At 44.0% G+C, this 18,525-nt stretch overlaps 1 protein-coding gene across 5 annotated transcripts in view; it reads right to left on the bottom strand.

Moving 5' to 3' along the window:
• Positions 1 to 10,212, bottom strand: part of MTA1 (metastasis associated 1) — a 428,762-nt gene extending 418,550 nt beyond the window's left edge. For 3 of the 5 annotated variants that reach the window (XM_033951860.1, XM_033951862.1, XM_033951865.1), the window contains exons 1-2: positions 9,963 to 10,212; positions 8,179 to 8,324 (exon numbers count right to left, since the gene is read on the bottom strand). In XM_033951860.1, coding sequence (XP_033807751.1) covers positions 8,179 to 8,233 — 55 coding nt within the window. In that variant the 5' untranslated portion in view covers positions 8,234 to 8,324; positions 9,963 to 10,212. The remainder of the gene's footprint in view (positions 1 to 8,178; positions 8,325 to 9,962) is intronic. The other 2 variants (XM_033951863.1, XM_033951861.1) reach the window with 2 other exon arrangements.
• Between the last annotated feature and the right edge of the window lie 8,313 nt (positions 10,213 to 18,525).

The raw sequence follows: 18,525 nt of genomic DNA, 5'->3' as shown, positions 1-18,525 counted from the left end.
AGAGACATAACTGGAATATCCCTCCCTTCAAGCTCATGCTGTGCACTTATGATGTCATTTTCATGACGTAAAAGGGGATTGAAGGGGCACATATATTCCTTCACATATAATTCCTTGTAAGTAATTTTTCTCTGTAAGTAAATTTTCTCTATTCATGCTTGTGCTGAAACAGAAAGTTTTCATTTTGCTAAGAAACTTCACTTTGCTAAGCACACAAGGTCATTTTTCTCTTTGTGTTCTGTTTTAGCTGAATGATTCTGCTTCTCATTTAGATAAGCAACTTTTGCTAAGAATGAAACATTTGCTCAAACCTTAGACAAAAGGACAGTATTATGAAACTTCCCACCAAAGCTCCCTTTATGCTTGCTACTTCTTTTTAGTTGCTTTTATGTATCCTGTTACCAAATATGGTCTTTCCTACAGTCATATGCTGAAAAAACTGATCCATGTATAACGCTATAAAAATGGATGAAAAAATCATAATAAATGGACAATCTCTTTGGGACAAACCTGAGCCTGAGCGTCCTTTCTTCCTAAAGAGACTGTCTCCAGATATCTGAGAGGCGACAGAGTTCCAGTTTTGGGACCAGAACCGGACCAGGTCCATTTCAAGTCTGACTTCTGTGGTAAGTAAATTAATGGAAACTCTTTTAAAACAGAGAATGGTGAAGTTTTTGGAATCCTGTGGATTACAGGACTGGAGGCAATACGGATTCACTAGAGAAAGGTCTTTTCAGACAAATCTGATCAATTTCTTTGACTGGGTGACCAGAGAATTGAATAGAAGGTGTTCGCTAGATTTTAGCAAAGCCTTTGACAGTAATCCACACAGACGCCTAATAAAACTGAGTGCCCTTGGGATGGGTCCCAAAATGACAGACTGGGTCAGGAACTGGTTGAGTGGAAGGCGACAGAGGGTAGTGATCAATGGAGACCACTCTGAGGAAAGGGATATTACCAGTGGTGTGCCTCAAGGTTCTGTTTTTGGACCTATTCTTTTTAACATTTTTATAAACGATATTACTGAAGGGTTGTCGGGTAAGATTTGCCTCTTTGCGGACTTGAACATTGAAGCCAAAAGAATTGCCAGAATGGATTCTCTTTCCCACATATTGGGCTAGAGACTCCATTCTGTGAATTCAAATAACAGACGAGGAAAAGCCATGTAAAAACCAAATATATTTATTGACAGAGCTTCCATAGTCTGGGAAGAGCAAGCCCTCAGAATTCCAGTGCTCTTCAAAGAGAGAAAACAAGGCAAACAGATTTATACCCTATGTGACATCATTTGTAATAATTATCATGCTTTAGAATACAATGGCACAGCTGATCACATGACTTCCTTTCCAAAAACGCCTTACGTCAATGTTAATATTAAAAGTCCATTCTGCCAGTAAAAGTCCTACTTCCTGCAGACACATCTTAACTTCCGTATGACCTTCAAATTAGTATTGAATTTTATAATCTATAAGAAACAGATTCTCTGTAAACCACCCAAATTTCCTGTTGCTCTGAGAACCTTATCCGTACATAAATCTATGTCTCTTAAGAGTCACAAAATCAACTTTCTCTACAAACTTTGCAATAAAGGAGGGTAAACACCTGATATTCGTGTTGCACTAGAATCAGCGCTACTATCTGAAAAGTGAGCAAAACTGAATATCGGGTAATGTAACAAATGCCACTATTATCTGAATAGTTAACTGGATAAAGTTGGGATACCAATTCTCCTTACTTTATCTGGATAACTATCTTAATAGCAGTGCAAATATTACAACTCCCCAGATAACTGCCAGCACCCAAGCACCATCCTGACACTATCAAGATTTTGCCACCGAATATCCACTGCCAACCCTAGATACAGTAAATGGCTTTGAATACTGATCTGTTATTTGGACAGCAAAATGCAAAAGAACTTAGAAATTTACAGCAGTGCAGGGGGACATTCATGAACTTGTTACTCTTAACCTTGAGAGAAACTATCCATAAGATAGAAAGAAACATTATGTATCATACCTAGTGCTGCCCGATTCAGGGGAAAAAAATTTGATTTGATTCAGCCTATTGAATCGATTTTTCGATTCAATTCGATTTTCCTGCCCAATTGGGTGTTTTTTTCCAAACATCCTGGTGGGTTTATTTTATAGCCTCTTCACTTTCTTTGCCCTCTCCTACCCACACTGGTCCTGTGGTGTAAACAAAATAAACTTTTCCTCTCTCTATTAAATCCTAGCTCACGTTTGCAGTCCAACACCAACTCTGGAAGGATACACATTTCAAATCTGACATATTGTAATCACAAAACAGAAAATAAAATTATTTTTCCTACCTTTTGTTGTCTGGTCATTTTTCAAATCTTTTTGGTCCCATGTTGGTCTGGTTGTTTTCTGATCAGGCTCTCCTTCTTTCTTCGTGCTAACCATCCATCTTCCATCTCTGTCCTCCCCTTCTGTTTCCCTGTCCTCTCCCGGAGGTCTGGCATCTTTCCTTTTTTTTCATTTCCATCGCCCCGCAGCTGCAGCGATGTACTCCACCATCCACAGATCCACCATCTCTTCTTTTCTCATCTACCCTTTCATCCAGCAGTTCAGCGCAAGACTTCAGCGCGCCGCAGAAAAACCTTCTTTTAAAGGGCTCTGATGGGGGTGTTGATGGGGAACCCCCCCACTCTACTTAATAGGGATCGTGCTGCCATTTTGGGGGTGTAACCCCCACCCCACATTATACTGAAAACTTAATTTTCCCCTAAAAAAAATAGAGAAAAAGTTAAGATTCCAGTATAATGTGGGGTTACAACCCCCCAACGCCAGCACGATCACTATTAAATAAAGTGGGGGGGTTCCCCATCAACACCCCCATCGGAGCCCTTTAAAAGAAGGTTTTTCTATGGCGCGCTGAAGTCTTGCGCTGAACTGTTGGCCCGCGTCTGTCTTGCGCACTTAAGACTATGAACCACCAAAGGAACTCTTCCTCCTCCTCCCTCTGCACAGACCAGCTTCCCTGCCCTAAAGGCCTGCTCCCCACCACGAAGACCTGTTCCCCCCCCCCCAGGAAGGCCTGCTCCCCCCAGGAAGGCACTTTCTCTCCTCCTCCCCGCTGAGAAGGTCTGCTTCCCCCCTTCCCGGGAACGAACACTGCTCCCCCCTGCCGCGAAGGCACATTTTCTCCTCCCTTTCCCCCACCGGGAACGAACGCTGCTCCTCCTGCAAGCCTGCACCTTCCGCACCTCCTTGCCACTAATAGGGCAGCTTGCAGGCTCGCTGGTGTTATAGCGATCCCTGCAGCTGCCCATGGTCCTCAGCGGTACGTTCTTCCTGCTACGTTCTGCTTTAGGAAGGCACAGGGGAAGGGTTGGCCATTGAATTGGGAGGCCGATTTTTTAAAAAATTGAGTCGATTCGGATCGTGAATCGGGCAGCACTAATCATACCTGATATTTGTTCCTTTAGTCATAGCAGATGAATCCAGACGAGTGGATTGTGTCCACCTACTATCAGGAAGATGGAGAGCACAAAGTTGAACTCTGCCAACGGTCTGCTCACTGGTACTTTAGTATTCTTCATGATAAAGTAGTAGGATCAACTGAACAGGCCTAATGGCCCCTAAACTCCCGCCTCACAGCTGTAGAGTGAACACTGAGGCAGCCCCCAAGCCCAATTCCTATGGAGCAAAGGGAAAACAGAATGCAACAGGAAGAAACGTAAAGGACGGGGCTCTGGATTCCTCTGCTGAGACTAAAGGAATGAACATTATCAGGTACAATACATAATGTTCTTTCTTTGTCATCACCAGCACATAAATCCAGATGAGTGGGATGTAACAAAGTAATCCAAAGTAGGGTGGGACACAGATCAGTGCACAGAAAGGAGACCAAGCTCTGTGGCCCACAATCCCTAAAAGAGTGAAAGGATAGATGCACTGTCCTCCCGATCCAATAAACAAGCTATAGCAGAAACATACCATGTAAGGGAGTACACCAACTCCAGACCACTGTGGAACCAACAAACTGAGGGCGCCAAGTCCATAGAGTCACAGAGTGTCGAAGAGCATGAGACAACCAGCCAATGTGGCCAATCTGGAGAGGCTATGCTGTTGAAGAAGGTGTTTCATGAAGGTACACCCAGACACTAGGGATGGAGACCAACAAAACAGCCCACACAGAATGGACAAGCCAAGTAAACTGGGAGTAACGCTCCATGCTGGAGGAAGTGCCATGCACATCTGTTGGACCCCCACAGCGTGGTCAGCAGCACACACGGAACTGTGCCCCGTCCTAGAGGAACTCCTGGACTCCCAGCCTACCCCAACTCATACACAAACCCAGTATAAAACAACCCAACGCTAATCCAACAAACATAACCCCCTCAATAACCCCATAATACCTGGATATCCGTTGACCATCCCTCTTTCCCCACTCCTAAACCTAAAATCAGAAATGATTACTGCATTTTACCCACAGCCCCACCCGGTTTGTATGAGAACACAACAAACACATAGCACACCCCACACTCATAACAAGTTTAGCACACCCCACACTCACAATAAGCTTTCCACAAAAGTATATAGCGACTCCACGAGAAAAGTCAGGTCACTAGACCAGAGTCCTCCACCACTTGGTCAAGAGATTTCCTTTTGGTAGATGGAGGCACAGTGACTCTAAATTGTTCACAAAAGTGGCCTCCACAACAGAATAAAAAAAACTGGGTGCAGCCCTAATTAACAATTCTCAGGTGCATGGGTATAAAATAGCACAAACTTAATTTTCTTCACAAACAATGCCAAGCAATGTGGTGCAAAGGTCTTGCACCTGACTGAGGTGAAATAATCCTGAAAACACAATACACCTCTCCCTCCGCATTTGCTGTGATAGGGGATTAACAGACCCGCAAATAACTTTTTCATATGTTATTCGCTGTTTTCTATTAAAAACCATCGTAAATATGGTGAAACCGCAAATGGGAGATGGTGGGAGACCTGGGTTGTTCCTGAAGGAGAGGCAAAACACGGTGAAGAAAGTGCTGGGAATCAGCGATTTTCTCTGTAAATGCTTGGAATCAGCAATTTCTCTGATGCAAGCTGATGTAATTGGGGGGGGGAGGAGCCTGCAAGCTAAAAAACACAACTAATCAAAACCGTGAATGCTGAAACCACGAATACGAATAGTAATAACTTTATTTTTCTATACCGCCATAATCAGGCGACTTCTAGGCGGTTCACATTGAAAGAAGGCTGGACAGTCAGCGAATGATAAGGAGCCTAAAATAGAAAAGTTACATAAACAGGGTACATACTAATTTAAGTTCCATGGGTAAAGAATACATGAAAATTGGAGCTTCCTGGGAGATTGAAGTGTATTCTCTTATTTTCATATTGCAGTTCCTTGCCTTCTCAAAGCGCTTGCAAGATTAAGAACTTGTACACAAAATTTAAGACCTTAAAATTACCACTCTAGGTCAGGAAGACTCAGATTTTAGCACCCAAACAATGGGCACATTCCACCCTAAAAGGACCATGATGACCAGCAAGCTGCAAGGATTGGAGGGATCCATTTTTCCAGGAATGCAAGCAGCTCACAATTTGGAATCTTCTCCAGAAGCCCCACCAAGCGAAGATTACTTCTCCAGGCCCAATTTTCCAAGTCATCTACTTTCTACGGCAACACAAGAAGCCATTTTTCCACTTGTTGGTGTTGACTTTGCATCAGATGGACCTGATCTTCCACTTGGTTCCGAGTGCCTTCAAGTTCCAACCCCATGCTGTCCAACTGTTCATTAGCAGAGTTGATTTTGTCAAAGAACTGCTGGAGCTTTTTAGCAATTGCTACCTCTACCGCTGCTGAGACCTCTGTCGGCCACATGGAGAAGACAGAGGAACTCAGTGGGCTATGCTCCTGCGCCATCTTGGAATCCAGGGGCTTGCCATGGTCTCTCTCCTTGCGGAGTGATTTAGATGCCATCAACAGCGGCATTTTCTCCAAGATCTCGCTAAAAGGAATAATAATGCAAGGTAAGCCACTACTTCACATTGAAATTAGTCAGGTCAGAGCTAATTGCAGCCAGAACTAACAAAGTTAAGGGTAGCAAGGAAAGGAGCAGAGCTGATTAGCTTCCACTCATCCCCATGACATCACCAGAAGTCTAAAGTCTGTATTTTTAATGGTTAAGGGTAATGCCTAAACTATACATAATGGCCTTTGACTGGAAAAAATCTCAAAGTATCAAAGCCATTCTGTTGTACTGAATAAATATCTGTGTGGCCACAGCTAACCAGTAAGAACCTATCCCCCCCTTTTATGAAGCCATGTTAGGCTTTTATATTGCCAGCCATGGCAGTAAAAGTTCCAATGCTCATAGAATTCCTACGAGCGTCTAAACTAATACTGCTGCAGCCGGCGATAAATAACCTAATGTGACTTCATAAAAGGGGGCCTATAACAACTCCTGCTATAAATTGCCATTTTTACCCATTTTCAAATGACATTCAGCTTACTATATAGTAAAACCACTTCCATAAATATTAGCAAAAAATAAGGGGAAAAAATTACATGCCAATATTGTCACCTAAGCAGCAATTTTAACATTTCAAATAACTTTTCTGCCAATGTTAAAAAATACAAATCCATTCAGCAGCAATATTTATAAATTACAAATTTTTCAAGATTAGTTTAAGGCTACATTCAGCCAAGGCTAACAAACAGACATTAACAGCAAATATAACAGATCAATTATGTATTCCTGAAAGATATATTACTTAGAAAAAAAATAATAGTATTTAATATTTTATATAACTGATGTACCATACTTAAAAAAAAAATATTTTGAGAACCAAACCACCCACCTATCCCTGCTACAACATGAAACAGTCCAGTTAAAATAATTCCTCACAAACAGTAACTCCCTCTTTTACTAATACGTGGCGCAGGTTTTAGCACGGCAGCAACTGCTCCGGTGCTTATAGAATTCCTATGAGCGTCAGAGCGGTTACCCACCGCTGCCGGTGCTAAAACCCGCTTAGTAAAAGTTACATTCTTCACATGTAAGGATGAGAATCAATCTGAATTTTGGGTTGTTATCACCTGTTACCAGTCATCAGGCTAATGCTCCAGTGTTGCACCCAAATGCAAGCACATAGGACCCCTTAAGCAAGGAGTGGAGGAATGGCATAGTAGTTAGAGCTGCTGCCTCAGAACCCTTAGGTTGTGTGTTCAATCCCAGCACCATTCTTTGTAACCCTGAGCAAGTCACCCAACCCTCCGTTGTCCCAGGTACCAGTTAGGAGAAATAGCATATCAAATGATAATAAGCTAATAATGCTAATAATCTTTAATCAATAAGAACCAGACAATCATTTTTTCCATTTATGAAGAATAAGATTCTATGGTCACCCTTGCTTTTCCTCCTCAGGTAGAATTATTTTTTTTTTTTTTTACAAAGTGTAAATAAAATCTCCATTTAGGTCAATATACAGTATATCAAAACTATACATTAGAGAATGACACTAATTTTTCCCATCTCCGCAGGAACACAATTTCTCCATCCTGTCTCCACAAGTTTTGTTGCTGTCCCTATCCCATTCCTGTAAGCTCTTTCTTAGCCACACAAGCCTCAAACACTTACGAATTTTAAAGTGTTTGAGGCTTGTGCAGATAAGGATTGAGCTTGCAGGAATGGGGCAGGGGCAAGGACAGGAAAAGAACTCAAGGGGATGGGATGGAAAAATGAGTTCCCACAGGGAAGGGAAAAAACTTGTCCCTGTGTCATTCTCTACAATACATTCCTGCAATCATAGGAGTCAACTTTTCAAAAGTTAAACTCAATAAAAAAATTGACCTCTCTCTGGACACAGCTAATTAATTTGTTCAATATTGAGGATGCTCAAGCACCCACAGCACTGGCTCACATATGCCTGCAACTGAACTTTCTCCCTGCTCTTAGTACATGAAAAGACACTCCCAATATTCCATCCCCAATACATCCTAAGCTCATAAAGCTAAAAAAGGAAAGCCCAAAATTGTCCACCTCAAACTCAGATTAAAATTTAAAAAAAATTAAGTTGCCTGCCACCACCCCCTTCAAAAAAAAAATATACATATGTATGTATATATATATATATATACACACACACACAGAGTTCACAGGCAGTCAATAATCAGCTTCATTACTTCAGGTCTCAAGCTTACACTTTGAATGGGCCGGAGAGCGAAAGGGCGGGCTTATAACGTAGCGTGGTGACATCAGCGCCTGGATCCAGAAGTCTTCCACACCCCTCCAGCTCAGTCCATCGTCTCCTCACTTCTCTTTTCCTTCCACTTTCTCTTTTAAGGGACTAGTTAAAAATTACACAAAAACAAGAGAGCCTTGGGCAGCCCCTCAGGCCAGCTGCGGCTTTGGCTAAAGGCCTGAATGTTTAGATTTCGCTCCGGGTTTGGAGTGTGTGTATGAGCGCTGAAGGAAGCCAGTCAAGGGGGAAAGATTTTTTTTGACGTGAATATATGTACCTGCTGCCTCTGGTGGCGTATAATGTTTTGTGTCACATAATCACCGCCATGTTGGTTCTTATTCCTCCCCCTTCCACCCCCACCCCCAAAAAACACCTCTATTCGCCTACATCTTACAGGGAAAAAAAATACTATAGAGGAGGGTAGATGCGGTATTTTCCTTTCAGATCACGAAAGGTTAAAAAAAATGTCATCCTAGGAGCTCTGATCTCACCCCCCGCTTCTCAAAAGGAAGTTCGGGCCCAACCCCTCGGATCACGACCTAAATATACAGAAATTAACATTTTTTTTGTTAATAGGAGTTGTAGTCCAGGTGACTTCCACTTCCCTTTTTGGAGGGGAACCAGGCGAGGTATTTGAAGTGGGGGAGAAAAGGCTCTAGTTTATTAAGAAAAAAGAAGGTGTTATATTCCTCGTCCATCTCTTTACCCTATTGCTATACTTTATCTTCGGATACATATACACATACACACACACCGAAGATAGTCACTTAAGTGTCGGAAAACAAGAGGCCGACTTGTATTTATACTTATATAATTTTTTTGTTCCATCGAAGAAAACATCCCCCAAACTACCCCTGTCCAACCTCCTTTCGGGCAGAGAAGCCCACGAGACAAATTTATTTTAAAAGATAAACAAAATACAGTACACCAATAACCGCTACCCATCCACTAAGCAACATCAAACAAGACATCCCCTTAAAAAATTTACGGCCTTTCCGCCGCGAATTAGCCATTTCTGAACTCCATTAAGACATCGCCCTACTGTGTGTGGGGGGGGACGGGACTATTTATTTCTCCCTCCATTCATTTCTATTGGTGGCGAGTAGGGGATTGGCGAGGGAGGGGGCAGAAAAAAATACCAGGAACTTTTTTTTTTTTTTTAGCATCCCTTTGAAATTCAGCGCAAATTCCCCCCACCCCCAAATTTGCTATTCGGTGGAAAAAAAAAAAAGAATCCTTTTCTCTCCTCTCAAGATTTTAGTCAAGATGGGCTGAAGGGAAAGCTACCCAGGGTTTCATTCTCCTGGGGTGATTTCGTGTGGTGTTGTGAATTATTTGAGGGGGTTACCGTTTTTCTTTTAATATACATGAATTTTGTTTATATATTTATACATGATATACACAACGAGGCCGTCAGGAGTAGGAGGCAGTCCGGAAACCAGGAGGGTGTCACGTTTTCTTCTTCTTGGCAAAAGGAGAGTAAATAGTTCGAAGAGTCAAGACAGACGGACGGGACCAACAAAAAAATGCGAGATCAACCCCCTCCCTAAAAAAAAAAAAAAAAAAAAGACAGCAGCTGTCGACAACCAAATCCAGGAACGGGAAATGCGCGTGTATGTAGCAAGATGTGTGTGTGTATATATACATATGCCTACACAAAGCTGCAGATATTTTTCTTGTTAATTCTCTGTGTCTATCAGGGAAGTGAGCGCGGGCGGGCGGCAGCAATAGGACTCCTCTTACCTCCGACCCTGTACATGTTCGCAGCCATGTCTGCGGGACCCTTGTGGCGCTGCCCCGGAGCCTTCCTCCCTTTCCCTGTCTCTCGCCGGGTCCCCTGCCTCTCGTTTTCTCCCCAGGTGGGGGGTAAAGGCTCTGCTCGGGAAAAATGGAGGATCGATCAGCCGAGGAGGCGGCGAGCGCGATGCATTTAAAGGGGCAGTGCCTCCCTCCCGGTGGTAGATACAATGTGCTCGGGAGGAAGAAGAGGGAGAAGGAGCAGTCGGCTGCCTGTAGCCAACTCTTTCTCACCCACCCCCCTCCCTTTTCTTAGCTCCTTAACTGAGAAGTAAGGGGGAAACATAAAATACGGTCTGTTTAAGACTGGGAAATGGCATCCAGGTGAAACAGAAAGAAAAAATAATAATAATTCGGTTTGAAGATGTATATTTCCTTACATGGTAATCAGTGTAGACAAATATGGGGGAATGAATAAGTGTGAAGTTTGTTTCTCGTTTCCTCTCCTCTAAAATCTTATTAGTTAGAGCAGGAGAATTGGGAATAAGAAAATAGAACTTACATTTTTTTTTTCTCTTAAGAAAGCTGAATGACATGTTTGTATTGAGCTGCCATGTTGGAAACAATGACAATTATACACGTTGAATAAATCTTTTGATACCATCAGTAGACCTGCTTGAAAATGGTTGCTTGAAGGATGTTTGCAGAATTAGACTTAAAGGGGCAATGTCTCCAATAGTGACAATAATGCTTAAAATGAATAATCAGGTGTTAGCAAGTCCAACAAGTGTCTATCCGGCTTCATAACAAAAATAGACTATAATGTAAACTGTTATATTTATGTTTCTTATATTAGAGACAGATGACCATAGGTCAATTGAATGACTCGGTGTCAGTAATATGCACTGTTATGTGAATGTCTGCAATTCTATCCTCAAGTCAAACAAAATGCTGTGAAGGCAGTACTAACAACCCCTGAGAGAAGAAGGGCAGCCTTAGTCATTGTTCAAGGGAGATAGCTGGTGGCTGGGATAGAAGAAACAGTCCTCCACAGGTAAGTCACAAAATCAACATCAGTAGGGTTGACAGAAAACGCAGTAAAATGGTGATATACCCTCAAAAAGCTTTATTACATCAATGAAGACTTGATTTGACATGAACCACGTTTCGGCTGTAGCACCTGCTTCAGGAGTCTAAACTTTATGCCATGAAAGGAGTGAACTCTAAAGGACTAGTGCCTCATATAAAAGTGTCTTGCAAATCACATAGGAATGGTCACAACAAAATTTATCCACCACAAAGAATACATCATGCATATACTTTTGTCAAGTTGATTTTAAGATGGTTTCCATCTCTTATTCCTCTCATTTGCAGGATACCTAACTTCTTTATAAATGAGCTAGTTCTTTACAACTCACTTATGAGTCCTTTAAAGCTGAGGGCTAATGTGCAACCATTACATATGATATTGCACCAAATTCTGTCCCTGGTGCCTTGGCCTGGAGCACCGTGTAGAATCTTGTGCTCGGTGTTCTACCCTGCAGAAACATTTCATCAAGAGCTGGAAACTTCAACAAGAAAAATGTGCATAGAAAAAAAGGTCAGAGAGTGAAGTGTGGAGAGGGCAACAGGAATGAATACAAAAGCTGAAAATTGCCTGAATAGTGGGGAGAAAGTTGCCTTATTGTAGTGACAGTGTTCAGGTCTATTTCTGTATGACAAGAACATATTAATTGGTTCTAAAAGAAAAATAAAATAGTCTTTTAGAGAGGAATACGTATGTTTGGCTCTTTGTCTTTCTCTGTGTTCTGTCAAAAAAATAATCACTCCCATAACCTCCCCTTCTCTGTTTATCCTTTTTCTCTTTCAAAGGCTTTCCTTTTTTGTGCTTTTACATTTTTTATGGTGTTGACAGGGATACTATTGATGCTAGTGTGAGGATGAAAGTAAAGATGGGTTTGGAATAGTAAGAGCTGCTATAGCAGTGTTGATAGAAAAGCATGGAGAAAAGTAAGATCAGCATGTCAGAAGTCACTGTAGTAGCACTGATACCAGAGTGAGGGAAACAGAATTGGCATCGTATGAGGGACACTGAGGCTTGTACTTCCTTCCCAAGTCTCTAGGCATTCTTCCTTTCTCCAATTCCTGTTACTTCCTACTTCTGAAACAATTTTTTGCACAATAATAAACTCAGTTTTGTTTCAGCAATATTTTATTTTTCAAAAAAAGATTAGTTATCCCAGGACAAGCAGGCAGGTATTCTCACGTATGGGTGACGTCATCCGACGGAGCCCCGATGCGGACGCCTCACAAGCAGACTTGCTTGAAGAAACTAGAAGTTTTGAGTCGCCCGCACCGCGCATGCACGAATGCCTTCCCGCCCAGTGCACAGGGCGCATCTCCTAAGTTCTTAGTTTTTCGCAGAGCCGAGAAGTCCGTCTTTGACTCTCTGCGTTCAACTTAGTTCACTTTTGCCTTCTCTCAACCGTGGTTGGTGTTCTTTCTTCACGAATCGCTGTTTTATTTTATTTTATTTGTTTTCATCTAATTAAAAAAATATATTTTTTCGTCTTCCATCCATTCTCCGGGACGGGCTGCTCGGCCGCAGCCCACAAGTTTCGACCTTGCAGCGGCTGTTTTTAGGCCTATGTCCCGGCCTGCTACAGGCTTCAAGAAGTGTAGCAAGTGTCGGTACACAATCTCTCTCACGGACCCTCATAGACGCTGCCTCAAGTGTCTGGGGCCTAAACATCGTCCCACGTCGTGCCTGCCTTGCCAAACACTTCAGCCTTGTGCTTTTAAGCGTCATTGCATTCAAGTAGACAAACTCTTCGAGATGGAGTCTTCGACTGATCCCTCGACTTCGAAAGCGTCTCCAGCTTCGACTTCCATCGAGCCTCCTTCCGCGCCTCCTGCTTCTACCTCAAGCCTCATCAAGCCTTCCTCGTTTGCAGTGACTCTTGCTTCGACGTCACCTGCTGTATCTTCCCCTGTTTCCTCAGGTCAGATAGCTCAGAAGTCGGTTCTGCCGGTGGTGATTAAAGTGTCTAAGACTCCAAAGTCGAAGCACACTCACACTACCTCGAAGGAACCTCCGGCTAAGGCAGGTGGACCGGTTTCAGACGCGGATCCCACCTTTCCGGCTTCTTTCCAGACCATTTTAGAGAAGCAGTTTCTTCAGTACCTTACCGTTATGGGTCCTAAACTGCTTCCTATTATCCTGCCTGGGTATCCAGCAACCCCCTGTGACGTTGAGCTACCTACGATGCCCTGGTTGGAGTCACACTCTTTGCAGGGAGCAGAGTCTCTGCAAGTGTCTGGTCTGCCACCTAAGCACGAAAGGCAAGGAGTAGATTCTTTGCAAGTGCATCGACAGGATTCCTCACACTCTCAGCAAGGAGCAGAGTCTTTGCGAGTGCATCGAGGTTCCTCCTCCAAGTCTTTGGAGCTTCGATCTACACCTCTAGCCCTATTCATACATTGGCATCGGCTGCTTCCATCTCCGAGGCAAAATCTCCTCGATCATCGAGGTCTGGTTCTAGACACAGTTCTCACCATCGAGGCATTCTTCACGGCATCGTTCCTTGCAGGATATTCCATCTTCCTCGAAGCCTCGTTCTACTCCGACCTCGACCAGATCACCGACTCCTCGTTCCAGATCTCCGATGCTGGACCTCGAGGATATCCCGGCCTTGATTGCCTCGACCAAGTCACCTGGTTCCTATGAGACTTTTTTCCATGACGAAGCTTCTTCTTCGACACATGCTGCCTCGACGTCCTCGAGTCTTTCTCGAGACAGGGCATTACCGGATCAGTTGTCTTTTTCATCTTTCCTGCAACAGATGACTGTAGATTTGGAGGTTAAATTGGATACTGGCTCCAAATATTCTAAGGAATATCTTGAAGTCATGCGTCTCCCTCAGCCTCTGGCAGAAAGTCTCAAGCTTCCACTTTACAAGCTTTTGGACCAGACTTTTACTCGATGCCTGGAGACTCCATTTTCTATACCAGCAGTTCCTGGAAAATTGGACTTGAGTATAAAACAGTACATCACAAGGGATTTGACAACTCACAGTTATCTCATCAATCCCTACTAGTTGAATCTTCCTTGAAAATATCCCATCCTTCCAAGGTCTATGCTACCGTCCCCCCTGGCAGGGAGGGGAAAACTATGGACAAATTTGAATGTCGCATCTACCAGAATGCTATGATGTCCTCTAAAGTCCTCAATTATAATTTTTATTTCATTACTTATTTTGAATTTCTTCTTTCTCTACTGCCGAAATTTATGACTTACATGAATAATCATATGTATTTTGAATTTCAAGAAGTCATTGCTTCTTTTTCTCAGTTGCGTTTCCATCTCCAGCAATCATCTTACTATGCCTTTGAGTTATCTGCCCGAGCAGTTGCTTGCTCTGTGGCTAAGCATCGTCTTGCATCGCTTCATACCATTGACATGGACCCTAATCATCAAGACCTCCTGGCTAACATCCCTTGTCAAGGCAATGACCTCTTTGACAAGTCCATCAAGGCAGCTACTAAAAAATTATCTGAGTGATAGGCTTAAGAGCGATAAATCCCCGGGACCGGATGGCATCCATCCAAGGGTCATCAAGGAACTGAAAGGGACCATAGCTGAACTGCTTCAACTAATAGCCAATCTGTCGATCAAATCGGGAAAGATTCTGGAAGACTGGAAGGTGGCGAATGTTACACCGATCTTCAAGAAAGGTTCGAGGGGAGATCTGGAGAACTACCAGTGAGTCTGACCTCGGTACCGGGAAAGATGGTAGAGTCACTGATAAAGGACAGCATCATTGATCACCTTGACGGACATGGGCTGATGAGGACCACTCAGCACAGTTTGAGCAAAGGCAGATTGTGTTTGACAAACTTGCTGCAATTCTTTGAGGGAGTAAACGGACAGATAGACAAGGGCGATCCGGTCAACATTGTATATCTGGATTTTCAGAAGGTGTTCGACAAGATTCCGCCATGAACAACTACTTCGGAAAATTGCAAGCCATGGAATTGAGGGTGAAATACTTACGTGGATTAAAAACTGGCTGGAGCATAGGAAACAGAGAGTGGGGGTAAATGGGCAATACTCGGACTGGAAGAGCATCACCAGTGGGGTGCTGCAGGGCTCAGTGCTTGGACCCGTGCTCTTTAACATCTTTATAAATGATCTGGACATAGGTATGACGAGCAAGATGATTAAATTTGCGGATGATACAAAGTTATTCAGAGTAGTAAAGATGCAGGGGGATTGCGAAGATCTGCAATGTGACATAATCAAGCTCGAGGAATGGGCATCGACATGGCAGATGAGGTTCAACGTGGATAAGTGTAAAGTGATGCATGTCGGTAACAAAAATCTCATGCACAAATACAGGATGTCCGGGGCGGTACTTGGAAAGACCTCCCAGGAAAGGGACTTGGGAGTTCTGATCGACAAGTCGATGAAGCCATCCACACAATGTGCGGCGGCAGCAAAAAGGGCAAACAGAATGCTAAGGAATGATAAAGAAGGGGATCACGAACTGATCAGAGAAGGTTATCATGCCGCTGTACCGGGCCATGGTACGCCATCACCTGGAGTACTGCGTCCAGCACTGTTCGCTGTACATGAAGAAGGACTAAGATGGTTAAGGGGCTGGAGGAGCTGCCGTACAGCGAAAGATTAGAGAAACTGGGCCTCTTTTCCCTCAAACAGAGGAGATTGAGAGGGGACATGATCGAAACATTCAAGGTACTGAAGGGGATAGACTTAGTAAATAAGGACAGGTTGTTCATCCTCTCCAAGGTAGGGAGAACAAGAGGGCACTCTCTAAAGTTGAAAGGGGATAGATACCGTACAAACATAAGGAAGTTCTTCTTCACCCAGAGAGTGGTAGAAAGCTGGAACGCTCTTCCAGAGGCTGTTATAGGGGAAAACACCTTCCAAGGATTCAAGACAAAGTTAGACAAGTTTCTGCTGAACAAGCATGTGCACTGGTAGGGCTAGTCTCAGTTAGGGTGCTGGTCTTAGACCAGAGGGCCACCGCGTGAGCGGACTGCCGGGCATGATGGACCACTGGTCTGACTCAGCAGTGGCAATTCTTATGTTCTTATTTGCTTCAATTGTCAGTCCTAAACCGAAGCCGACACCTGCCAAGCCTGCACGCCCGGCTGTTATCTATCAAAGGCGTTTTGCTCCGAAGCCAGCTCCTTATACTCGCCCTCCTCTGAAAAAACAGCCACCTCAGAAGCAACAGAAATCCCAACCTTCTGCTGCACCTAAGGCTTCTCAGCCTTTTTGACTGTTTAAAACAGAGCATAACCTCCACCGTTCTGTCTCTGTCTCCCTTTCCCCCTATAAGAGGTCATCTCCATCATTTTTACAACAGATGGACCTTAATTACATCAGATCTCTGGGTCCTGACCATCATCAGAGAAGGATACTCTCTTCATTTCACTCAAGTTCCACCAGAGCTTCCTCCAAGAGAGTATCCTTTCAATCCTTCCCAGACTGCCCTTCTTCAGTAAGCTCAAGCTCTGCTGTGTATCCATGCCATCGAACTAGTTCCTTTGGACCAGCAGAACAGGGGGTTCTACTCCCGTTACTTCCTTGTTCTGAAGAAGACGGGCGATCTGCGACCCATTATAGATCTCAGGGCTCTCAACAAATTTCTAGTCAAAGAAAAGTTTCGCATGTTGTCCCTGGCATCCCTTTATCCCCTTCTCGAGCAGAACAACTGGTTATGCTCTCTGGATCTCAAGGAGGCCTACACTCATATTCCCATCCATCCGGCCTCCCGTCAATACCTCAGATTTCGGGTGGGGAATCTGCATTACCAGTACAGAGTTCTACTCTTCGGCCTGGCCTCGTCTCCCAGAGTGTTCACCAAGTGCCTGGTAGTGGTAGTGGCAGCTCTACGGAATCATGGTCTTCAGGTATTTCCCTACCTCGACGACTGGCTCATCAAAGTTTCCACAACTCAAGGGGTTATTGTAGCGACCCAACGGACTACCTGGTTCCTACAAAGTTTGGGATTAGAAATCAATTTTCCCAAATCACAACTTCAGCCCTCAGAGACTCTACAATTCATTGGAGCTGTGCTGGACACTGTCCAACTCAGAGCATTCCTTCCACAACAACGCCTGGAAGCTCTTCTTCAACTCTGTCACACTGTGTCTTCCCGCTCTTCCATCTCAGCGAGACACATGATGGTGCTTCTGGGTCACATGGCCTCCACAGTACACGTGACTCCTTTTGCCAGACTTCACCTCAGAATTCCTCTGGATCCTGGCATCTCAATGGACGCAGGCTTGTGATCCTCTTTCCCGACACATAAGTCACTCCTTCTTTGAAGAAGTCTCTCCATTGGTGGATGCTCTCTTCCAATCTTTCCAGAGGCTTGCTTTTTCAAACGCCCCCTCATCAGAAGGTCCTCATGACAGACGCGTCGACCTACGCTTGGGGCACTCATCTCGATGGTCTTCGTACTCAAGGCCTCTGGACCAGTACGGATTGTCCGTGTCATATCAAGCAGTTGGAACTCAGAGCGATCCTCAAAGCTCTCCATGCTTTTCAACATCTCCTTCATAACACAGTAGTCCTCGTCCGCATGGCCAACCAAGTCACCATGTATTATGTCAACAAACAGGGAGGGACAGGATCTGCCTCCCTTTGTCAAGAAGCTCTGGAGGTTTGGGACTGGGCTATCCGTCACAACACCTTCCTCAAAGCTGTCTACATTCAAGGGGCTCAGAATTACTTGGCGGACAACTTGAGTCGTCTCCTGCAACCTCACGAATGGACTCTCCATTCCTCGTCTCTTCATCACATTTTCTCACAGTGGGGAACACCTCAGATAGACCTCTTTGCAGCTCCCCACAACTACAAACTGCCTCAGTTCTGCTCCAGGATATACTCTCCTCACCGCCTCGAGGCAGATGCTTTTCTTCTGGAATGGACGAATCTCTTCTCTACGCATTTCCTCCATTCCCTCTCATTCTCAAGACTCTAGTCAAATTGAAGAATGATCATGCCACCATGATTCTAATCACTCCTCGGTGGCCGAGACAACCATGGTACTCCCTTCTACTTCAACTCAGCATCAGGGAGCCATACCATCTACCAGTTTTTCCATCTCTGCTTACACAGAGTCAAGGATCTCTGCTTCATCCCAACCTGCAGTCTCTACACCTGACAGCTTGGTACCTCTCAACATAACATCTCTTCAGTTTTCTCAATGTGTAAGAGACATTTTAGAAGCTTCTCGAAAGCTTAGCACTCGACATTGCTATCACAAAAAATGGACTAGATTTTCTATGTGGTGTTTTTCTCATGATAAGGAGCCTCAACATTCCTCCTTATCTTCTGTTTTGGACTATCTTTTGCACTTTCCAACTCTGGCCTCAAGTCTACATCCATACGGGTGCAATTGCAGCTTTTCATCAGCCTATTGAAGGGAAACCCCTCTCTGCTCATCCAGTGGTTTCCAGATTCATGAAAGGACTTTTCAATGTCAAACCTCCTCTCAAACCGCCTCCTGTGGTTTGGGACCTCAATGTTGTTCTT

The sequence above is a fragment of the Geotrypetes seraphini genome, chromosome 7 (genome assembly GCF_902459505.1).
Source record: "Geotrypetes seraphini chromosome 7, aGeoSer1.1, whole genome shotgun sequence".
Classification (NCBI taxonomy): domain Eukaryota; kingdom Metazoa; phylum Chordata; class Amphibia; order Gymnophiona; family Dermophiidae; genus Geotrypetes; species Geotrypetes seraphini.
This window is presented reverse-complemented; position numbering and strand designations above follow the sequence as displayed.